The sequence below is a fragment of the Ictidomys tridecemlineatus genome, chromosome 13 (genome assembly GCF_052094955.1).
Source record: "Ictidomys tridecemlineatus isolate mIctTri1 chromosome 13, mIctTri1.hap1, whole genome shotgun sequence".
In the NCBI taxonomy this organism is placed as follows: domain Eukaryota; kingdom Metazoa; phylum Chordata; class Mammalia; order Rodentia; family Sciuridae; genus Ictidomys; species Ictidomys tridecemlineatus.
This window is the reverse complement of record NC_135489.1, coordinates 89,423,199-89,442,891: the sequence shown is the minus strand read 5'-3', so window position 1 is coordinate 89,442,891 and position 19,693 is coordinate 89,423,199. Positions and strand designations below refer to the sequence as shown.

At 45.4% G+C, this 19,693-nt stretch overlaps 1 protein-coding gene and 1 pseudogene across 3 annotated transcripts in view; one reads left to right on the top strand and one right to left on the bottom strand.

Annotated features, from left to right (window-relative positions):
• Positions 1-1,523: 1,523 nt before the first annotated feature.
• LOC144369971 (mitochondrial nicotinamide adenine dinucleotide transporter SLC25A51-like) lies at positions 1,524-7,437 on the bottom strand (annotated as a pseudogene).
• Positions 7,438-7,453: 16 nt separating this feature from the next.
• Twsg1 (twisted gastrulation BMP signaling modulator 1) overlaps positions 7,454-19,693 on the top strand; it is a 36,178-nt gene continuing 23,938 nt past the window's right edge. The window contains exons 1-2 of one of the 3 annotated variants that reach the window (XM_078030464.1): positions 7,454-7,603; positions 10,058-10,222. In XM_078030464.1, the coding sequence (XP_077886590.1) occupies positions 10,100-10,222 (123 nt within the window). In that variant the 5' untranslated portion in view covers positions 7,454-7,603; positions 10,058-10,099. Of the gene's footprint in view, positions 7,604-7,681; positions 7,971-10,057; positions 10,223-19,693 lie in introns of those variants that run through there. The other 2 variants (XM_078030465.1, XM_078030463.1) reach the window with 2 other exon arrangements.

Sequence of the window (19,693 nt, the reverse complement as noted above, 5' to 3'; positions counted from 1 at the left end):
GACAAGCCCTGCTGATCCCCTGTTTGGATTTTGAAGACTACAACTGAGATATCACTTAGAATTTTGGTCTAGCTTCCATCATTAAACAGGAGGATTGATTATGATCATGTTACTTGTTTGCGTTCTTCCTTTCTGAGAGAGAAAGTCCGGTGGTCCATTTTCAGAACATAGAATAATTGGTAAGACTGGATCTTACCAATTTAGCTTTAATTGGTAAGATCCAATCGCAGCTTATTTCTGCCATTGGCTGTGGTTTGACAAAAAAGAAAATGAGTTACAAATTGGAGAAAGCTGCCCATTGACTGTAAGGAAACCAGATACCCACAGAGAGGAACTTCACCCATGGTAACATGGTGAAGAACTGAACTGCCAAGGTCTGAGCAGAGAAGGACTTTGGCAAGAGAACATATCTTCAGGTGGGCAGGAGACCTGGTGAGGTGGCACAAGACTGTGTGTGTCCTCCTTCCTTTTGGAGGATCTGTGTTGAACTTTTGCTGGTCTCCAGGTATGTATCACTCTTCCATTGTGATTCCTAAGCATGCTCAATTGATTCCTGAGCATCTTTTTCCTTGAGTTCTCTGAGCACAGCTCAGTACACTGGAATTTGCAGTAAGAAGTTCACCTCTGCAGCTGAATGCCACCAAGTGACCTCAGTCAATTCCACATGGAATGAAAGGATTGCCCAGCTGAGCCCAGGCTGAATTCCTGATCCACAAAGTCATGGGCTCCGCACCCAGTTTTGCATTTTTCCTTTTAAAAATTTTCACCAGTTAAATGGTGAAAATTTCCTGAGAATAGAGTCTGTCTGCCTCCCCCTTGCTCTGATTTTCGGGAAGTCCTGCCTTCTGGTTTCTGTGCCCATCCACACCAAGGTCTTCTTCCTGGAAGGGAGATGGAATTCCAGGCTGAAATCTCTCAGGCCAGACAGTTTCAAAGGTTTCAGCCCATAATTGCTGGATCTTATTGCAGCACAGAACATCATGGCCGGACTGTGTAACAGAGGATGCTGATCACCTCATGGCACAGCTTCAGAGGTCTTAGTCCATAGAAGGCCAGCTCCACTCCTCAGGGCCCAAGGTGAGGCTGAACATCATGGCAGGAGAGTATGGCAGAGGGAAGAAGCTCACATCACTGTGATCAAGAAGCAGAGAGCCCGGCCCTGGTTTTTTTTTTTTTTTTTTTTTTTTGCTTAGAGATTGGGCCTCACTAAGTTGCTTAGGGCCTTGTTAAATTGATGGCTTTGAATTTATAATCCTCCTGCCCTAGCCGCTGGGATCACAGGTGTGCGCCCCACCCGGCTCTGTTTGGCTTCTTTGTTGTGTCATGTATATGCTTGAGTTCCGTGAAGAATACCCTTGTAACTGCTCCTGAGAGGCAAGAAGAAAGGAATAGAGTAACAAAGCAAGCCAGAGAAGTCCCAGGCCCCCCCAGCATTCTCTCTTACAGGCTGTTCTGGGAAAAGAATCATATCTTTGCTATTAAGTTACCCTAGGAAAGGTCATCAGATAGTCAGCTATTTACCAAAAAAAAAAAAAAAAAAAAATCAGCCAAAAACTCTTGGTGAGGATAAAAACAACAAAACAAAACAAAAAACCCTAAATTTTCCTACTGAAACTTTTTATTGTGTGCTGTTGTTGCCTAAGGAAAGTAACTTGACCATAATGCGTGCAGCCTGGACTTAATGACACCAACTGTATATGAGCCACTTAGGAACAAGACAATCTACATTCTCAGATCTACTTAGGTGATAAACGTCACTTCACCAATGGCTTTTCTCAGGTAACCTTTAAGAAGAACTCATAAGTTGCACTGATTATGCCCCAAGAGATGAGGGACTGGTGGTAATTCAGATGGGCACCTCTGAAAAGATTTGTCAGTTTCTGTTCTTGTTGTAGCCAGGTTGTTTTGAACACCTTGAGAAAGACTGAAATTTCCCACCAATCTGTGTCTGTGTGCAAGTTTTTATGACACTAATTGGAAAAAGCAAGAATCCCAACATGGCACCCAACAGACCTCCAAAGATAAAGTCATTGACTAAATGAGCACCACGAGTCCCTGTAGTAGACTCTTTACTGGACCTCACAGGCCAAAGGAGAGGACATTGCTGAATCCATTAAGGAATAGAATGGGCAGCAACCCCCACCGATACTCTCTACTCCATGGCATTTCAGTGCCCTGAAGCCTAAAGTGTTTGTGACCTTGTCATGATACTTGTGGTCTTGAAGCCACCTCTGAACTCCTTCTGATGGAGTGGAAAAATGGATTTTGTTGTCCTTGCCAGTGTGCCACCACGACACAGGGTGCAAACTCTGGGGCACAGAGGCACTTTCAAAGAAGGCAGGGCAAATCCTTAAACAGACCAGACACAAGTGCCAGGATGCTTGTCTTCTGCATCAATGGGGAAGGATCCTGCCATACAAGTTCCAAAATCCATCCCTCAACAGAAGTTCTGCATCGCGGGTTTGGCTTCCATAGAGTTGCTGCTGAGAAAGGATCTCCTGCAAGGGAATGTGAAGGCCACATTGTTGGAAGCTCCACAGCGGCCGCACAGCAGGGCTTCACTTCTCCAACATTGGTGATGTGAGGTGAGATCTCTGGTTTTGAAGATGTTAGAATCAGTGGCCTCTTCTCATGAGCTTCTGAATTCATCATGTTGCCTAAGTTGCCTCCCCTTTGTGAAGTTTATTTTTTTTTAGTTGTAGCTGGACACAACATCTTTATTTCACTTGTTTATTTATTTATTTATTTTTAATGTGGTGCTGAGGATCGAACCCAGGGTCTTGCACGTGCGAGGTGAGCACTCTACCACTGAACCACAACCCCAGCCCCATGTGAAGGATTTTTTAAATAAACTTATTTCAAAACTGCATCTTATGTCAGGTAAGTTGGCACACCCCTATAATACCAGCAATTTGGGATGCTAAGGCAAGAGGATTGCCAGTCCGTGGTCAGTCTGGGCATTTTAGCCAGAACTGTGATCCCAGCTAAGCCTGGCGGTGGGAAGGATGAAACTTTCCCAGTTTCTTCCATTGTTGCTGTTTTGTTAGTTTCTCTCTTCTGGAGTCAATTTTGTTAACTGGATTTCCAAACAAGAGACTAAATGAGTCAACTCCTCCCAGAGGTGAACAGCTTGATATTTTCCCCTAAGATGCATTAAGGGTGACCCCAGTTCCAAAGCACCTAACCTGTGCCCCAGAAACACTCTGGGACATGAGGTGTCCTAGCACATCTGATTTTGTGGAATCCTTTCAAAGCAAAGGCACAAGAAGCTCCAACTGGCCAGGTCACCATTCATGTATTTCAAGGGCTTTTGTTTACTAGATTATAGGTAGAGAGACTATAAGGATGGCCTTAGCCTAAGCAACTCCATTTTAAAACTCTATCTTAAAATAAACCTGCATTCTCACCAGGCAAGCCACAGAGCCCTCCAATATGTCATCAAGCATAGCCTGATAAAACAACTCATTTTCCACAACCCTGATAAGAGCCAGGAGGGTGATATTAGGGTGGAAACCACCAGACCATATGTCCTCACCTGGTAACAGCTGATAGGGACCAAAAGTGCATGCAGAAGCTCCCAAAACTTAGTATAAATAATGGAACAAATGAACAGACATTCAGCCAGCTGATGCTGATGCACACAAGCCTGAGAACCCGATGAGGACCTAGACTGACATCCCATCTCTCCTCATCTGCCTGATCCTCTGCTTCGTCCTCACTACTCTCAAACTCTACAGCAGCCTCTTGACCCTTCTCCTCAGCCAGCCATCAACTCCACACCAGGAGAAGCCTCGGTACATCAGCTGGACTTAAAACCTGAGACCTCAGACTTTAGCACTTGAACTTGGCAAGCAGAGGGAATGTCTGTAATGAATCTGTCATGAATTAGTGTGTTTGCAGTGCTTAGAGTTAACTTGGAATTGTTTGCTGTGAATTGGTTTATGTCTATTGGAGAGCCCAGCATTAAGGATTGTCATTTCTTGATTAAGAACCTGTAGAGTGAAACGTTTTGAGTGATTTTGAGTGAATAGAACATTGAAAAGGGCATTAGCATGTGGACATTCTTTGTTTCTCCCCTTGACTGCATAAGTCGTACTTTTGCTCATCACAACAGAAACAGAAGTGGGAATTAAGACCACCAGCTCAGTAGAGCTTGGCCAAGGACACTCGGCCCCATGCCTAAGGCTGCCGGTGGCTGTAGGAAAGTGGCCAGTGAGCCCTCTAGCCAGTGCCCACCCTGACCTTTTCATCAAACCCTACTAAGAAGCATCCCAGCACCATCAGATCCTCTCCTTCACAATGACATAAAGGCTGCTGGTCAAATAAAAGAGCCACCACATTGACCTCTGTGGGTTTTGGGTTCCTGAATCTCAACCGCAGACCTGGAACCATTGGAAAACTACCTGAGAGGGCTTAACAACCATTTGACCCTCTGGGGCCTATCAGAAAGACTTGTTTGTTGCTGTACTGGGGACTGAGCCCAGGGTGCTCCACCATTGAGCTACATCCCCAACCCTTTTCATTTTTTATTTTGAGAAAAGGTCTAACTAAGTGGCCCAGGCTGGCCTTGAACTTGCAATCCTCCTGCCTCAGCCTCCTGAGTCTCTGGGATGACAGGCATGCACTATAATGACCAGTCAGAAAAGATTAACTTTAAAATAACCATTTTCTCCTTATTACTCAAGTAATATATGGAAGGACATCAGCAAATGTACAAGAAGAAAAAAACATCAACAAGTAACAACACTCAGTCTCACTAAGACAAGCATGCCCAAACCATAGTCATCTTTCCAGAACTTTTCAACACCTGTACATGCAATTTAAAAATATCTAGACATGTACATGCATTCCAAAAATATATAGACTACTCTAAAAGTTTTATAGATCATTAATATCTTTCCATGTCAACAATACTCATCTGCCCCATTAGCTCAAAAAGCAGTGTGATCTGTGAACCTCTGGGGGATTCATGAGCACAAAACTATTTGTATTTTAATGGTAAGACATCATTTGCCTTTTGTACTTTCATCCTTTTTGTTGTTGTTTTTAGGTATACATGACAGTAGAGTGACATCATACATAGATGGAGTATATCTTCTCATTCTTGCAGTTGTACATGATGTGGAGTTACACTGGTCCTGTATTCATCTATGAACATAGGAAAGTTATTTCTGATTCATTCTGTCTTTCCTACCCCTATCCCTCTCCCTTCCCTTCATTCCCCTTTGTCTAATCCAGTGAACCTCTATTCTTCTCTCTCCCCTTTATTGTGTATTAGCATCCTTACATCAGAGAGAACATTTGACCTTTGGTTTTTTGGGATTGGCTTAGTTCACTTAGCATGGTAGTCTCCAGTTTCATCCATTTACCAGCAAATGCCATTATTTCATATTTCTTTATGGCTGATAATAATCCATTATGTATATGTACTACATTTTCTTTATCCATTTATCTGTTGAAGGGCACTGAGGCTGGTTCCACAGTGTAGCTACTGTGAACTGTCTGCTCTTGTTCTATCCCAAGCATACACTTAACCTTCCTAGAGGCTAAATGATTTACAGCAGTATGAATATAGAAACAGATATAAAAGTAAAGCTGCTTCTATTGTTTGATGCTAAACAGAATAACAAAAATCTCAAAGCATACCACTCTTTCTACTGTTTTATTAGTTTGGGAATATATACTTAGTTTTCAGAAAATATTATTTATGCTACCATATAATGAATTTATTGTTATTGTTAAATGAAATAGTATTTTAAATTTCTCTTTTAATTTCAAAAGCTTTGACAGATGCAGCTATACATCTTCTTTGGAACCTCCATAATTTTGAAAAAAAAATGTAAAGGGATCCTGAGACCAAATAGCTTAAGAATCTCTGATTAACTACACCATTTTCTAAAATGGCTGACTGATTCCATTGATCTGAAGTATCATAACTCCTTTAACCAGTAAGTAAGCCTGAGAATAAGATCAAGGTAAATTTGTGCATACCCTTAATTATCCTCTTAGAATAATTTTCAGAGGTGAGTTTTCTTGTTTTTATTTTTTGATGTATTATTTTGTTTTTTCAGGGGTGAGTTTCAAATGAACTAGTATGGACAATGCAATCTGCCCCTCAGCCACTGGGTTATTTCCATTCTTTGGTTTCCCTACAATACACCAAGGGGAGTGAAAGGCATGGAGTCTCCTCCTAGCTTAAGGGTTTCACACTAGGTGGTCGTTCCCAAGGGGAAAGGACCTTGTGGACTATCTACTCCCATGGGCTCTAACCTAAACACCCTCGAATCTTGTTTAAAAGCAAATTCCTGGTGGGGAGGGGGGATGAGTGCAGCTACCTACACGCTAACTATTGCTGGGATGAGCTCCCTTTTCGTAAAATACAGGCTGAAATGATGCCCAAGTGAGATGGGCTCCGCTGCCCTCTGGTTGGACTTCAGGTCAGTTCCTTTCCCAGGGCCTGGGGCTTTCCCAGCCAGGATCCACGCAGCCTTCTCTTCATTTCCATCGCTGAGCTAAATCCGGATGGACACTCCAAGGACTCAGCAGATGACAAATCCAATAAATCCTAAATTTTCAATTCTGAGAATATTTCAAAAACAATTGACACAGGTTCTTTAAAATCAGTTGGAAATGATAATCTAGAGCTTCCAGGTGCATTAACATTATAATTACCATATTATTGGTATGTAATTACAATATACTATATTTAAGTATTTATGAGTGTGCCACACCTGGGATGATGGGACACAAAGGAGTTTTTTTGTTTTGTGCTACGGGGGACTGAACCCGGGGGCGTTTCACCACTGAGCCAGCCCTTTTCCTTTTTTGTAACAGGGTCTCCCTAAGTTGCTTAGAGCCTCACTAAGTTGCTGAGTGCTGGCCTTGAACTCGCCATCCTCCTGATCTTCAGGTCCAGCCTCCGTAGCCGCTGGGATAACAGCTCGGCTGACACGAAGGATCTCCACCAACACTGAAGAAGTCTGGAAGGTTCTGACTCAGTGGGCCCCAAGCCAGTCCAGAAGCCTGCATTGGAAATGCGCGCCGCTGCTGACGTCAACCAGGGCCACCGTCCACCCGTCGGTACGGGATGGGCGGCTCCGCGGAGGCCGCGGTGCATCTCCCGCAGAACAGCTGCCCCCGGGGCTGCGGCGGGCATTCGCCGGCGCCCGGCGCAGGTCGGCCTTTGAGCCCAGCGGCTGTCGACTGCAACACCTCAACCCCAGGACCTCGGGTCTGGCCGCAGGTCTGCAGAGGCCTGAGGAGAGCCCACCCAGGCGCTGCAGGAGCAGCGGGGAAGACCGCGGAGACCCGGCGCACCAGGGCGGCGCTCGTCCAGGCTGGGTTCCCCGCGGGGGCGCGCGCAAGTGGGCGAGCCTGGGGCGTGGCTTCTGGAGGGGCGGGGCCACATGGTGGGTGGGGCCGGCCGACGTGGGCAGAGCCGGGAGCGAGGGCCGAGAGGAGGCGGCCCCGGGCCCCAGTCTTCGGGGCTGAGGCGTGCGGAAGCTTCCGAGTGCTGCGCGGAGGGGCGGCTGGAGGCGCGGCCCAGCCTCACTCGCACGGCCACCGCGGCGCGCCCGCGGGGAACGAGGGCCGACGGCGCACGGTGAGCGGGCGGGTCGACCGGGAGCTGGGCCGTGCAGGTGCGGGCGGGGCGGGGCGGGGCCGCGGACCGCCCCCTGCGCGCCCCCGGGCCCCGCACGCCCCCCGTCCACCCCCTGCACGTCCCCTGGCCCCGCGCGCCCGCCCGCGCAGACAAAAGCTGCCGCTGCGCCCCGCTGCTGTCAGCGGCGCCTCGGGGACCTGGGCCACCGGGCCGACATCGGAGAACGTCGCGGCGTGGGGACGGGCCCGCTGCGTCGCTCTGCGGCTCCGTGGACAGGCCGCAGCCCTCGGCACGGGTTCGGGCGGTCGGCAGCGAGGCCCGCGGTGAGAGGAGCGAGTGACGGGCGCGGGAGGGCTGGTGGTCGCAGGTGAGAGCTGCTCTGGGCACAGCCTGTTGGGGGCCTGCTCGGGCCTCGCGGGGCCGCCCCGAGGGCCCGGAAGTGGGGCCAGCGCTGCGCTGTGCGGGGAGGGGCCGGGCCGGGCCTGCGCAGCGCGACCCGCCCTGCGCGGCCCTGACCCCCGGTCACGGAGCGTCCCCGCGAGTGTCCCTGATGCCCAGGAGTATGCTCCCCACCCACCGGCTACCTCTCCTGACTCAGTAGTTACTTGATTTGTTATAGTTTGGAGATTTTTTTTTTAAATTGTCCACGGATCTTTTATTTTATTTATTCTTATGCGATGCTGAGGATCGAACCCAGGGCTCTTCCACTGAGTCCCAGTCCCTTGGAGATTTTTTAACCTCAAGAAGTACATTTTCTCTTCCTTAAGCTGTTTGTGCGTGTCTTTTTTATCCTTTCTTTTTGTACTGTAGTGTCTTCTTTTAGGTTTTTTTTTTTTGTAGTTGTAGATGGACAGCATGCCTATATTTTATTTGTGTATTTTTTATGTGATGCTGAGGATCGAACCAGTGCCTCCCACATCCAAGGCAAGCTCTCTGCCACTGAGCTACAGCCCCAGGCCCCTGTAGTGTCTGCTTAATAAGTTAAGAATCCATGGTTCTAACAAAATAAATTTTTTGAACATAATATCTATCTATTTATTTATTTATTAAATCTCCATTTTATAGATAAAATAGAATAGGAATGACATTAAGATGTGTTTCCCCAGTATTTTTATTTATTTTTTATGTGGTTCTGAGGATCGAACCCAGGGCCTTGCACACGCTAGGCCAGTGCTCTCTACCTCTGAGCCACAACCCCAGCCCACAAAATAAATTTTTCATTTTATTTATTATTATTATTATTTTGGTATGGGATTGAACCCTGGGGTGCTTAACCACTGAGCCACATCTCCAGCACCCCCCCTCCTTTTTTTTTTAGTTGTAGATGGACACAATACCTTTATTTATTTATATGTGGTGCCGAGGATTGGACCCAGTGTCTCACATGTGCAAGGCAAGCTTTCTACCACTGAGCCACAACTCTAGCCCCTCCCCAGTCCTTTTTATATTTCATTTTGAGACAGGGTCTTGCTGAATTGCTGAGGCTGGTTTTGGACATGCAGTCCTCCTGTCTCAGTCTCCCGAGCTGCTGGGATTACTCAGCATTCTTAATGCAATTAATAATTTACTGCCCCCTTTGTTATTGGTTCAATTATTTAAGGAATGACTGAGGACTGGACTCCTTTCATTGAGCTTCTTTATTCTCTTAAGAGATAAAGTGAAACCCTTTAATTATGTATAACTATAAAGCTCTAATAAAAAAAAGTCAAGCAAACACACACACAAAAATAAGAGAGATAAAGCAATATGGTCATAAATAATCATTAGAATAATTTCCATCTACAAGTTTGTTTTGATTCTAAACATTTTAAAATTGGGGCTGGGGATGTAGCGGGGATGTAGCTCAGACGTAGCGTGCTTGCCCTGTATTAAGAGGCTTTGGGTTCACCCCCCACCACCACCAAAAAAAAAAAAAAAAACCTTGTTCAGTGTTTTTAAAATTATATTACAACATTAGTAATTTTTATGTGGGTTTGAAGTTGAATAATGGACCTGAAATCAAAGTTGAATTGTAGCAGCATAGTACTGAAACTCATTGATTGTGTGTTGAACTTTCTGGTTACGAAGAATTTAGACATGGTCACTTAACTTTTGAGGTCACCATTTCTGGTAGGTTCTGTATGATAGGTCTTTGAAAATGGCTACCAAGACATTATTAAGATATAGTTTAGGGCTGGGGTTGTAGCACAGTGGTTGAGCACTTGCCTTTCATGCGTGATACACTGGGTTTGATCCTTAGTACCACATAAAAAATTTAAAAATAAAATAAAGATATATTTAAAAATATATAGTTTAATTTTTGAATGTTTAATCTTTCATTGGGATGATTTTGAAATGATCATTCAAAGTATTTTGACACAAACAACCAATTTTGGTTCATTTTGATTTCCGTTTCAGTACTTGTCTTTTACCCTGCCATTCACCTTTGAATCAACTGCTTGTCTGTCTGTGTAGCTTCCTGGGAATACTGATCCGCCTTCATCTCACTGAAGCATCATGAAGTCACACCATTCTGCTGTGCTTATGCTAGCCTTCCTGACACTCCTGATGTGGCTCCCTGGGTCACTGAGCTGCAACAAAGCACTGTGTGCTAGTGACGTCAGCAAATGCCTCATTCAGGTAGGACCGACTCCTCTGTTAATGTTAAAACACATAGTAAAGGGGCTGGGGATGTAGCTCAAGTGGTAGTTCACTCGCCTGGCATGCACAGGGCGCTGGGTTCGATCCTCAGCACCACAAAAATAAAATAAAGATGTTGTGTCCACCGAAAACTAAAACAACAACAACAACAACAAAACACATAGTAAAGCCGAAAAACAGTATACAGATAGTGTGTATATGATGCGGCATTGGGCCTGAGGTGCTGAACTATGGTGCACTCTGGATTTTTACCTCTGTCATGTGTTGCACACAAGCACTATAGAATTTAAGAAGTTCAGTACTACCAGGTATAGTGGTGCACACCTATAACCCAGTTACTTTGGAGGCTGAGGAGGTTTGCATGTTCTAGGCCAGCCTAGGCAACTTAGTGAGACCCTGTCTCAAAATAAAACAAATAGGCAAAGGGGTTTGGGATGTAGATCAATGGTAGAACTGGGTTCAATCCCCAGTACTATAAAATATAATTAAATTCAATACTGAGTCTCATATCCTGCTTTTTTAAAAAATATTTATTCGTAAGTTTTAGGTGGACACAATATATTTATTTTACATTTATGTGGTACTGAGGATCAAACCCAGAGCCTCGTGCATGCTAGGAGTGCACTCTACCTCTGAGCCACAACCCCAGCCCCTGATATCCTGCTTTGTAAACATGCTGTTATAAGGTGATGAGCATCTTTTTCAGGTGAATTTCAGAATTCCTTTATGTAATCTAATATTTAATTGCAAAGAGACTCAAAGACTATGTTTAGAAAAAAATTTTAGCAGCTCAACTAATAGAAACATTGTTCCCTAAGTGTAATATATCATTTTATATTGCAGTGTAACAAAGTACTTCAAAACATAGTGGCTTAGTGGAGTAAATATTCATTCTCTCTTGAAATTTCTGAGACTGGAACCCTGGGAGCAGTTCAGCTTGGTGGTTCTGCCTCAGTGTATCTCATGGGTTGCAGGCAAGTGTTGGCTTGGATTAGAGACTCCGCGTCCAGGAGACTTTAACGTGGACTCTTATGGTCATCAAGCCAAGCCCACTACCCTAGGTACTGCTCTCTCTCTCTCTGAGGAGAAAAGAGGCTCCATAACTTGGCAGGGTTCATATAGGGAGTAAGTACCTGAGGGACCTGATCTGGCTTGACTCCAAGTCTGCAGCCTTCCGCTGAACGTTCTGGCTCGTCTCTTGTTCCCTCTCCCATTAGACTAGCAATAGCCTTTTCATTTTGAGTATGTCTTTATTAGTCTCCCTTCTTGTTATTGATTGTGGGCTAAGAAATTTAGTAACCGTGTTTGTAGGTTGAGTAGACTTATCTAAAATGCCAGAACTGGTTCAGATTTCAGACTTTGTGACAGAGTTTAGAATACTTTCATATACCTAATGGTATCTTGAAATGGGACCCAAATCTAAGCATGAAGTGCATTTGTTTCATATAAACCTTACTTATACACAGAGTCTGAAGGTAACTTTATGTGCTTTTTTTAGAGCACCTGCATTTTGACTGTGACCCAGCACCTGAGGCAGGTGAAGTGTCACTTGTGGCATCATTCTGGTACTCAGCCAGTTTCACAATTTGGAGCAGTTCATGTTCGGGATGCTGTACCTTTATTAGCATTCCTTGTGAAGTGTGATTCAGCCAGCTCTGCAGCGTGGTGCTCCTTACTGGGGTGGTAGTTATAGATCAGAGGCACCGTGTGCTTCTTTCTGGTGTTTTGAGTCTTCTCATTCATAATTGAAATTCTCATCACCCCCCCCCCCCATCTCATACCATGATAACCCTTCTTCGTGTTTCAAATTAGAATGTTTACCTGGAAGAATTTGCTTGTTATCTGGCTTTAACTTTTTCCTGTGGACATGTTCAAGTGTGGACAGAGGAGACGTGAGGAGGCAGCCGTCAGCAGGCAGCGCATCCTGGCTGTGGGCTGCCCTTCTTTTGTTGGTGTGTAGGTCTCTGGCGGGTCAGACTCTCTGACACCCAGCTGTGAGACCAGAATGCAGCTGGAGCTTCTGAGGTGGCAGGTTCTGTCATCTGCACAGCAACTGGCTTTGTGCTGTGGTCAGATGGGCTCTGCCCCTTCCAGGTCATTCAGCATACCTTTGTCATTCATCGTTGAAAATAAGGTCTTGGAACCATTGCTGTGTCTGGGGGTTAGGGGAGATTCACTTGAACCTCAGGTTGTTTTCGTTTTTGACACTCCAAGTTTCCATTAGTTCCAGGAATTAAAAATGATACTTTAAAATACTTTTCTTTGTAAGTAAGGAAAGTTTAAAAGAGAAAGCTTTGGGTTAATGTTGATAAGTACTCTCTAAGGTTTTTGTTTGTTTGTTTAAAAAAACTTTTTTAGCTTGAAAGTTTTAAGATTTACAAAATACTTCAAAAAGTAAAGAATTTTATGCAAGTATAAAAACTGGACTAGTAAATAAGACTCCACCTTGTGAAAGAAGCTAGGATTGGAGTTTTGTCTGATGCATGGGGCTGACATTCTGAGGCTGCGGCTGCTCTTCAGGCAGGAAGTGGTGACTCTTTTTCTGGAGTAGCAGACCCAGGCCTTCTGGTGTGTGGCGGGTGCTTGGGGTTGCAGATTGTGTGGGCGGGGACTTCTGTTCAGTGCTCTTCCTCTGTTCAGTCACATTCTGAGCACTGACCTGGGACATGCTTTCACTGCACCTCTGGCTGCTGTCGTGGACTCCAGAGCTCTGGCAGATGTCCTCACGATTGGACCCCCAGTTCCCTTGTGTTCCTTTCACTATGGCTGTGTGATAGATCACCCCAAGAACCAGTGGCTGAGCTCAGCATTTATTTTGCGGAGGCATTTCTTTCTGAGCAGGGCCGGGGGAGAGCTGGCCTCTTGTCAGGTCCTTCACTGGAGTTGAGGCAGCACTACCCATCAGGCCTGCCCTGTCGAGTTGGTGGGAGCTAGGTGCATGTGGCAAGTGAAGTGTCACTAGTGTGATTGGAACACCAAGTTTTAAATTTTACTCAATTTAATTAAAATACCTATGTGTGACTGACGGCTGTTCACTGTACTGGACATCAGAATCTGAGTGATCACAAAATCTGACACCTGAGCTGGAAATATCCTTTGGGCATTCCTCCCCACCCCAGACTCCCTCACACCCTCCCTTCCTGGGCCTTCTGCATGGGCTCTCCACTGCGCTGCTTCAGGCAGAGCCATGCCTCACATCCTGGATCTCCAATGCCGTAGGTGGAGAGGATGTGGGCCTCTCCTGTGGTGTTGGGGATTGAACCCGAGGCCTTGTGCACACAAGGCTACCACTCCACCAACTGAGCTATATCCCCAGCCCTGGGCCTCCGCCTTTCCATGGAGGAGCAACAGTGTCACTTTGTCAGGAAGCATGAGGACAGGACACAATCCTGTGGCCACCTGTGGAAAAGACAGCCCATTAGCCTCTCATCTGGGAAAGGGGCGGGCTAGATGGCTCGGTGTTCTCCTGGTTCAATGCAGCTCTAAAGAAAAAGCCACCTACTGTATGTCAGATATTTGTTTTTTTAATTGTAGTAGTAACTTGTTAAATTTTCAGAAGAATACACAGCAAAAAATCTCTGGATCCAGTTCTCCCTACTCCTCCTCCTGTTACAAAGGGAGATCCACTTTTAATGTTTTAGCTACTTCTATTTTCATTTCTGTTTGTGATTTTTACCGAGATGATGAAATACTAAACTTTTACTACCATTTCTTGATTTTTCAATTCTAGGGATTGTGTGTCTAAAACTGCTTTTCTGCTATAATAGATGAGAGTGTATCCCACTCACCCACCCCCACCCCTGCCCTCTGTGGTTTCCTCACTGTTTCAAGTTTATCTCTGGTTTCCTTTTTAATTTCTACAATGTATTTAAGCCTTTCTGCTCTGTTCTGATTTCTGATGTAAGAGGAGATTAATAGCCCCATTCTTCCCTTTAAAGATTCTAATTTTTAGCAACAAGATATAGTACAATTTTTAAGAACAGTGCACCAGGCTCAGTGGCACACACCTGTGATCCCACCTACCCAGGAGGCAGAGGCAGGAAGATGGCCAGGTTGAGGCCAGCCTGGGCAATTCAATAAAAAATTAAAAATAAGGGCTGGGGATTTGGCTCAGAAGTAGAGTACCCCTGGGGTCAATCCCCAGTACTTTCCCCTCCAGGGAGCATAGAGAAAGGAGGGTTAATCAGGGCTACAGTCTCAGGCAATCCTTGCCACGCTTCACGTCATAGAAAGCCAAGAATTGCAATTTCCTCATATATGCGAATGCGTTTTTACTCCTGGCCTGACCTCTGGAGAGCAGCGTAAGCTGAGGGTACTGGGTTATTTTCCGACTTCACTCCTGTTGTGGGGTTGCTAGATCTCTGCTCTGGAGACAGCCTGCTGTGATGGTGAGGGCAGTGCTGCACTTGCTGGCCCTGTGCCCGGGGCAAGTCAGTCTCAGGGTCTCTGTTTCCTCACCTGCCAAGGAGAGGGAGCAGCCAGGCCTGCCCGTGTGGTCACTGTGCTGTGCCTGGCACTTGGGTGCTCCTGTGGCAGTAACTACCCTTGTGCTTGGGTTCTGTGGCTGTGTTTGTGTCTTCCCAGTTTTGCTCAGGTGTGTTCCGCAGTTAGCGCTCTGCGGTCTGAAGATGGTGAGAGCCTGGACTGCTGGCTGCTGCTCGCTTTCACTTGAGGAGCTCTGTCTCGAGTTGCTAACTGTCCTTCTTTGTCTTGCATCATCAGCCGATGATTCCTTGGGTGTTTTAAACTCATGATCCATCTTCCTCCCACGTGGAGCCTCAGTCTTGATGTTTCTGGACTCTGGGGGGGTCTGACTTTCCCATCGTTCTCCCCAGTTGGTCTCTCTGTTTTAGATTCCGTATCTTGTCCTTTTTAAAATGTTTGCCCTCATCCTGTCGTGAGGTGCCTTCAGGTGGCTTGCTCAGTGGGCTGTGTGGGAAGTCCATTGGGTGGTCCTGCCAGCTGGGAGTGGAGTTTCCTCTCGGGTCACACACAGGGAGGGTCTGCCTGAGTGTCTGTCCTGCTGGCATCCCACATTGCTGGTGAAAGGTCAGTCCAGCTTGTTTCCTGCTCTCTGTGTGGGACTTGGTTGGTTATTTCTCCTGGAGCCTCCCTGCCACCTCTCTGCCCTTGACACGGTGAGACGTACCCTACAGAATCCTGGCCAGCCTCGAGGGGCTCAGTTGAGCCGAAGACTGTCAAGTGCGCGTGTGTGCATGCTTTGTCTTCTGGAAGGCTGACTGGTATGTGTTGAAGAAGGAAGGATCCATCGAGGTCAGATCTTTTTAAGACAATTTTGTTGAGATGTAATTCACACTATAAAAATCCTCCTGTGCACACATCTGATCCAGTGGTGTTTGGTGTGCACGGAGTTGTGCAGCCATCACCACGATCTAATTTTAGAACATTGTCATTACCTTAGAAAGACATCCCACACACAGCACCCGTCATTTCCTGTCCCCCCACCCCCCATACAAGACTCTTTGGGATGTTGAATACACTCGAGTCCAAGAGTGTTGCTGTGCCTGGTTCCTGTCTCTGAGCATCCTGTTTCGGGTCCACCCATGATGTAGCATATTGCCGTGCTTCGTTTATCACCGTCAGGTGCTGTGGAGAGTTGGGTCGTTTCTCCTTTGTGGTTTGGGATAATGTTGCTTTGAGCATTCATGTATGAATATCTCTTTTTTCCAGTATTGGGAATTGCTAGCCATGCCCTCCACCACTGAGCTACATCCCCAGTCCTTGGTGTACTGTCTTCTTTCTCTTGAGTGTGTACCTAGGAGTGGAGTTGCTGTGTCCCGTGGTGACATTTTGAGGAAATGAGGGTGTTCTTTTTTTTTTTAATATTTATTTTTAAGTTGAACACAATATATTTATTTATTTATTTTTATGTGGTGCTGAGGATTGAACCCAGGGCCTCGCATGTGCTAGGCGAGCGCTCTACCGCTGAGCTATAACCCCAGCCCCCCTGAAATGAGGGTTTTCAAAGTGGCTACTCTGGGTGAGGATCCGACCCTCAGCCTTACCTGTGCTTGTCTTTGAGGGTCACCAGCTCAGTCTGTGATGTTGTGATCTGCGAGTCCTTCCTGCCAGGGAGCTGAGCATTGTTTCACATGCTGATTGGCCATTTGTTTATCTTCTTCAGAGAAATAGCTATTCAGTATGTCTGCCAATTTTTAATTAGATTGTCTTTTTCTTGTTGAGTTGTAAGAGTTCTGACTACAAGTACCTTATCAGACAGAATTTTCAAATATTTTCTCTCATTTTACGGGTTGTGTTTTTACCTTCTTTTGGTATCATTGGTAGCACAGAAGTTTTAGTTTAGTTGTTTTTGTTTTGTTTTGTTTTTCCTTTTGTGGTGCTCGGAATTGAACCCAGGGTCACACACATGCTAGGCAAGCACTCTCTCAGGTGCCTTTTAAATTTTTATTTTGGGACAGGGTTTCATTAGTTGCCCAGGCTGGCCTCGAACTTGACATTCTCTTGCCTCAGCCTGCCACATACCTGGGATAACAGGCATGAGCCACTTTGTCCAGCTAAGTGTTTAATTTTGATGAAGTCTAGCATATCTAACATTTTGTTGTTGTTGTTGCTTGTGCTTTTGATGTTATATATAAGAAGCTGTGCCTCATCCAGGGTCATAAAGGTTTGTTCATATACATTTTTTCTTCCAAGAGCTTTATAGCCACAGCTTATACATTCAGGGCTGTGGTCTAGTTAGTGTGGGCTCAGTCAGATATTTGCTGTGAGGTGGTTCCAACTCCCGTCTTTTGAATATGAATATCCAGTGTCCCAGAACTATCTTTCCTAAGTGTATTATCCCTGCACCCTGTTCAGATCTTTGTTTGTAAATGGGAGGTCTGTATGTTTGCAGGGCTTTACAGGCAGGAAGGCTCACCTGGGTCGGGAAGCCCCTAATCCAGGAGTGTGTCCCCCCTCTCTGAGGCTGGTTGTTTCCCTGGAGAACACGCTGGTGGTTTGATTTGCTTGCTTGTGTTGATTGGCTGCTTTCCTGTGCTTGGTGGCAGGTAGATGGCCCACAGGTGCCTGGTTCCCGTCTTTTTGCTTTAGCATGGGGGCAGCCTGACTGTCTAATGGAAACCAACTTTAACACCCTCTTCTAGCCCTGTTCTCTTCAGTTAAAGAGCAGATTAGGTATTTTTATTTCATATGCCAACACTTATTAACTGGGATCTGTCTTTGGACCTCTTGGTGGCTTCAGGGGATTTCTGGGAATTACATTCAGATTGCGTGTGTGCAGTGTCCTGGGAGAAGGTCTGTAGCCTTCAGGGGGTTTCCAGAGTGGTCAGAGGCCCTGAAGAGGTTGGGAATTGGTGCAGCCTTGCTCTCACTGCCACACTGGGGTCCTTGTTAAAATCCACCTTTCACAAGACGTTTCAGATGATAATAGCTTTCCCTTAAGCTTCTTTAATTATGGACAGAAAGGACAGACATAAGGGGGGAGATGAAGCACTAAAGACAAAGAAGCAACACATGAGTAGCATAAAGGAAACTTGCCTCTTAGAGAATTTAGAGTCTCTTTTTACTGGTTTGGTTTACAGCCTCTGTAGTGATGAAAGGATGTTCTGTGAGGATACAGTAGAACATGTGTGTGTGTTGACCTTTCTCCACTCATGAAATAAGCAGAAAGTTTCCCTGGAAGCTCATAGTTGTGTAAATATTTGTGACCAGCACAGTTGCAGGGCAGTAGTCATTCCTGCCACTCCTACAGGTTGCTATGCATAAGGGTGGTCCCTATGTAAATATTTATTTTGTGCTTCTGATGGGAAAATTTAAATATCAAAAAATAAAACTGTTGTCTCCGTGTACCCCTTGCTCACATAATGAGTGGTTTAGCTAATCTTGTTTCAGAAAAATAATTGGTGATGTAGGATTTTTCTTCTAACAAGATCTTTACTATTTTGATGCTTTTATAAAAAGAACTTTTAAAGTTTGGATTGGTATTATGCTCTACTGTAGTGTGCCAGCTTTCCATTCTTGTGGCAAAATGCCTGTGATGATCAACTTAAAAGGAAGAATGGTTCGTTTGGCTCCTGGTACCAGGTTTCGATTGGTGATCGCTTGGCCTTAGGACAACACAGCACTTCACAGGCGGAGGAGGCCTGCTCGCCTCCTGGTGGCCTGGAAGCAAAGAGAGAGGGAAGGCCAGAGTCTCAGTGACCCCTTTGCAGGCATGCCTCCAGTGACCCAGCTTCCTCCCACTGCCCTGCCAGAGGTCTTCCACCTTCCCATACGGCCAAGGTAGGGACCACGATGGCTTTGGGGGACATTCCATACCCAAGCCATAAGCCTGGTAATCTCCAGGCCCATTTTATTTTAAGTGTGGAAAAGCCCATGTTGAGTTTTAAGTGCTTTTGGCTAATATTTATGCTCATCTCATGGGAACTTTCAGCCTGCTTTCCAGGCCCCAGGGCACCACCTCAGCACGTGCTGGTCCTCTGAAGATGCATGCAGCACTCCCCTGTGCCACATTGACACCAGCCTTCTCATTCTAAAATTAGTTATTGAATCTTAAGTTTTCTAAAGCATGTTAGAATTTCAGAATGCTTTATTTCTTTTTAATGATTCTAGTTTTAAAAATGTATTTTCCATCAAAAATTGTGCTTTATTTATATACAATGAATTGAAGAGCATTCTGCTGTCATGTATAACTGATTGGAATGAATGAATGAATGAATGAATACATAAATAAAAGAATGCAAATATTTTTTTAAAGTGTATTTTTCCTTAGGTTAAAATTTTAAATAGTTCAGGAATCTTTAAAGCTTTCTTAATTACAATAAACTAAAAAATTGACTCTCTTTTTTTTTTTTTGAGAGAGAGAATTTTAACATTTATTTATTTTTTCTTAGTTCTCGGCGGACACAACATCTTCGTTTGTATTTGGTGCTGAGGATCAAACCTGGGCCGCACGCATGCTAGGCGAGCACGCTACCGCTTGAGCCACATCCCCAGCCCAAAAGTTGACTCTCTCTTCCAAATTTCCTTCTCTTCCTTTCTCCTTAATGCAGATTATACTCCACATTACTCCATGGCAGTTGCTTGACTTGTCACTGACCACTAATACTTTTGGCTCATAGTAGGAAGTGCCTTCCTACTATGTGCATGGCGTTAATTTCCAGTGCTGTTCCCAATTGCATGTTTCTGCCTGTGAAAGCCATGCCTTGAGCCCCGTTTCCCTGCTCTGCTTCAGGTGACCTTCGTGGAAGTCTTGGAACACACAAAGGCAGTCAGTGTCCAGCCTCATGAAATTCAAGGAGGAATGCATCACTGCTTCCCCCTCTTATTTCACCAGCTGGAATACCTGCTAAGGTGTACAAGTAGTGGTCAAGGTACATTTTCACCGACCACTTCACCTGTTGGATTGGTGTGTTAAAACAAAGACGAGGATTCACTGGTGCATGTGGAAATGTTCACGCTTACACAAGA